This window comes from Teleopsis dalmanni, chromosome 1 (assembly GCF_002237135.1).
Source record: "Teleopsis dalmanni isolate 2A chromosome 1, ASM223713v2, whole genome shotgun sequence".
Lineage (NCBI taxonomy): Eukaryota > Metazoa > Arthropoda > Insecta > Diptera > Diopsidae > Teleopsis > Teleopsis dalmanni.
Genome location: NC_051846.1, coordinates 121,517,501 through 121,519,034, shown reverse-complemented (window position 1 = coordinate 121,519,034; position 1,534 = coordinate 121,517,501). Strand labels below are relative to the sequence as shown.

At 45.9% G+C, this 1,534-nt stretch overlaps 1 protein-coding gene across 1 annotated transcript; it reads right to left on the bottom strand.

Annotated features, from left to right (window-relative positions):
• Positions 1-601: 601 nt before the first annotated feature.
• LOC119665829 lies at positions 602-1,237 on the bottom strand. Its single transcript, XM_038075079.1, has one exon. It carries the CDS (start codon positions 1,235-1,237, stop codon positions 602-604), a length of 636 nt encoding a protein of 211 aa, XP_037931007.1.
• Between the last annotated feature and the right edge of the window lie 297 nt (positions 1,238-1,534).

The window sequence follows — 1,534 nt, the reverse complement described above, 5'->3', positions numbered from 1 at the left end:
TACGCGTCCATTTGGTTGTCCACGTCTATAGGATTGTCCGCGTCTACTTCCGAAATGTAGTATTGCGGATGTTTGACTATTTGATTCCGTGCAGGAGTTTACGAATTTTTCTACCACCTCACTCATGTTGTTGAAAGTTCCCGATTCTATTACTAGTCGAACTCTTCGTTGCTAGTATTTTTTATTATCGCCTTAACAGCTGCCTTAGTTGAATAAGATTCAGCTAGCGTCGGTGTAAGTCCATCCGAAATATATGCACACTGTAGCTTTTTTGTAAGCTCTTCGACTTCCTTGGCATATGTATTCACCGGTTTGGAATTTTGACGAATATTCATCAACTTTGCAGTGATGACATCAACGGATTCGCCTTTAACTCTCTTCTTTAGAGATTCTATTACTTGTGGTATCGTCGTTTCTGATCCTGTGATCAGATTTATTGCTGCTCCTTTTAGTTTTGTCCACCGACTGTCCATGGCTCCTGGATAAGCGCTATGGCCAGTCCTTTTGTGGCGAAGGTCCTGCACAAAGTAGCAGATGTTCCTTTCGAGTGGTGCCGATTCGCCTGTAACACCCCTATGGTGCTCATTTCAGTTGGGTTTTATTAAGAGAGCGTTCGACTTCCTTCTGAAGTCGATCGTGGCCCTCTTTCCTTCTGGCGCTCTTTTGGAGTTGTTGATGCTCCACCCACAGGTGGCCGCATCGAAAGCCTTTTTTGAATGGCGGCTCCACTAGTAGTTATGGCCTCATTGAGAGTCACAGTAGACGTAAGTATTGATTGTGGGACCACGTGCTCCACTTTCTGTCTCTCCGTCCTTGTGATCTGGAGTTTACTTGGAACCTTTTGTTCTGGCCGTTGTGGCTGCCCCTCCTTTGTCATACTGTTAGCTTTAAGCAGTAGCTTGACATGGCTGAAGCGATATGCTATTCTACCTCCACTCTGGATCAGTGAGTTCCAGGATGCATCGTCGACAGCAAAGACGATGTGGAGCAGTGAACTTTCTGCGGTCGGCTGTAATACTTTCCAGGTGCTTGCTTTAATCCTGTTCTGGGCCTCAATTGTGAGAAGAACCTTGGTGTTTTCAAAATCGCAACTGTGTGGAAAGTATCCTCGCACCAGGTGTGTTTTTGGGAACTCCGACTCTTCAACCACTTTGGCGCCTAGTTTAGTCTTTGTTGCAATAGCTGCCGCATTTTTACGGACCCATTCAGCCGTTTGGTTATTTGTGCACACCACCATGATTCATCCCGTGCGAGGGAAACAACCTTAAAATTCTGGTTTAAACTCGTCTGACGTCAACTCTATGGCAGTCTCAATTATGGCCTCATGTAGCTGTGCAATCTGTTCCCTGTTTAGGGGGCACTTAGCCAAATCAAAAGGAACAAATCCTAATTTGATCCCCTTGGCCTGACTTGCTACTTGGCTGAAAGAGGGTTTACTCGATCCCTGAATCGAGGTGTTCTTCTTTGGTTTCTTACCAGCTGGCATGACCATGTCGTCAGGTAAAGCCCTTTTAGCTGGCGCACGAGTTGGAAG

Excerpts from the sequence above, each read along its gene's own strand:
- LOC119665829 (XM_038075079.1), bottom strand. The coding sequence starts at position 1,237 with ATGGTGGTGTGCACAAATAACCAAACGGCTGAATGGGTCCGTAAAAAT.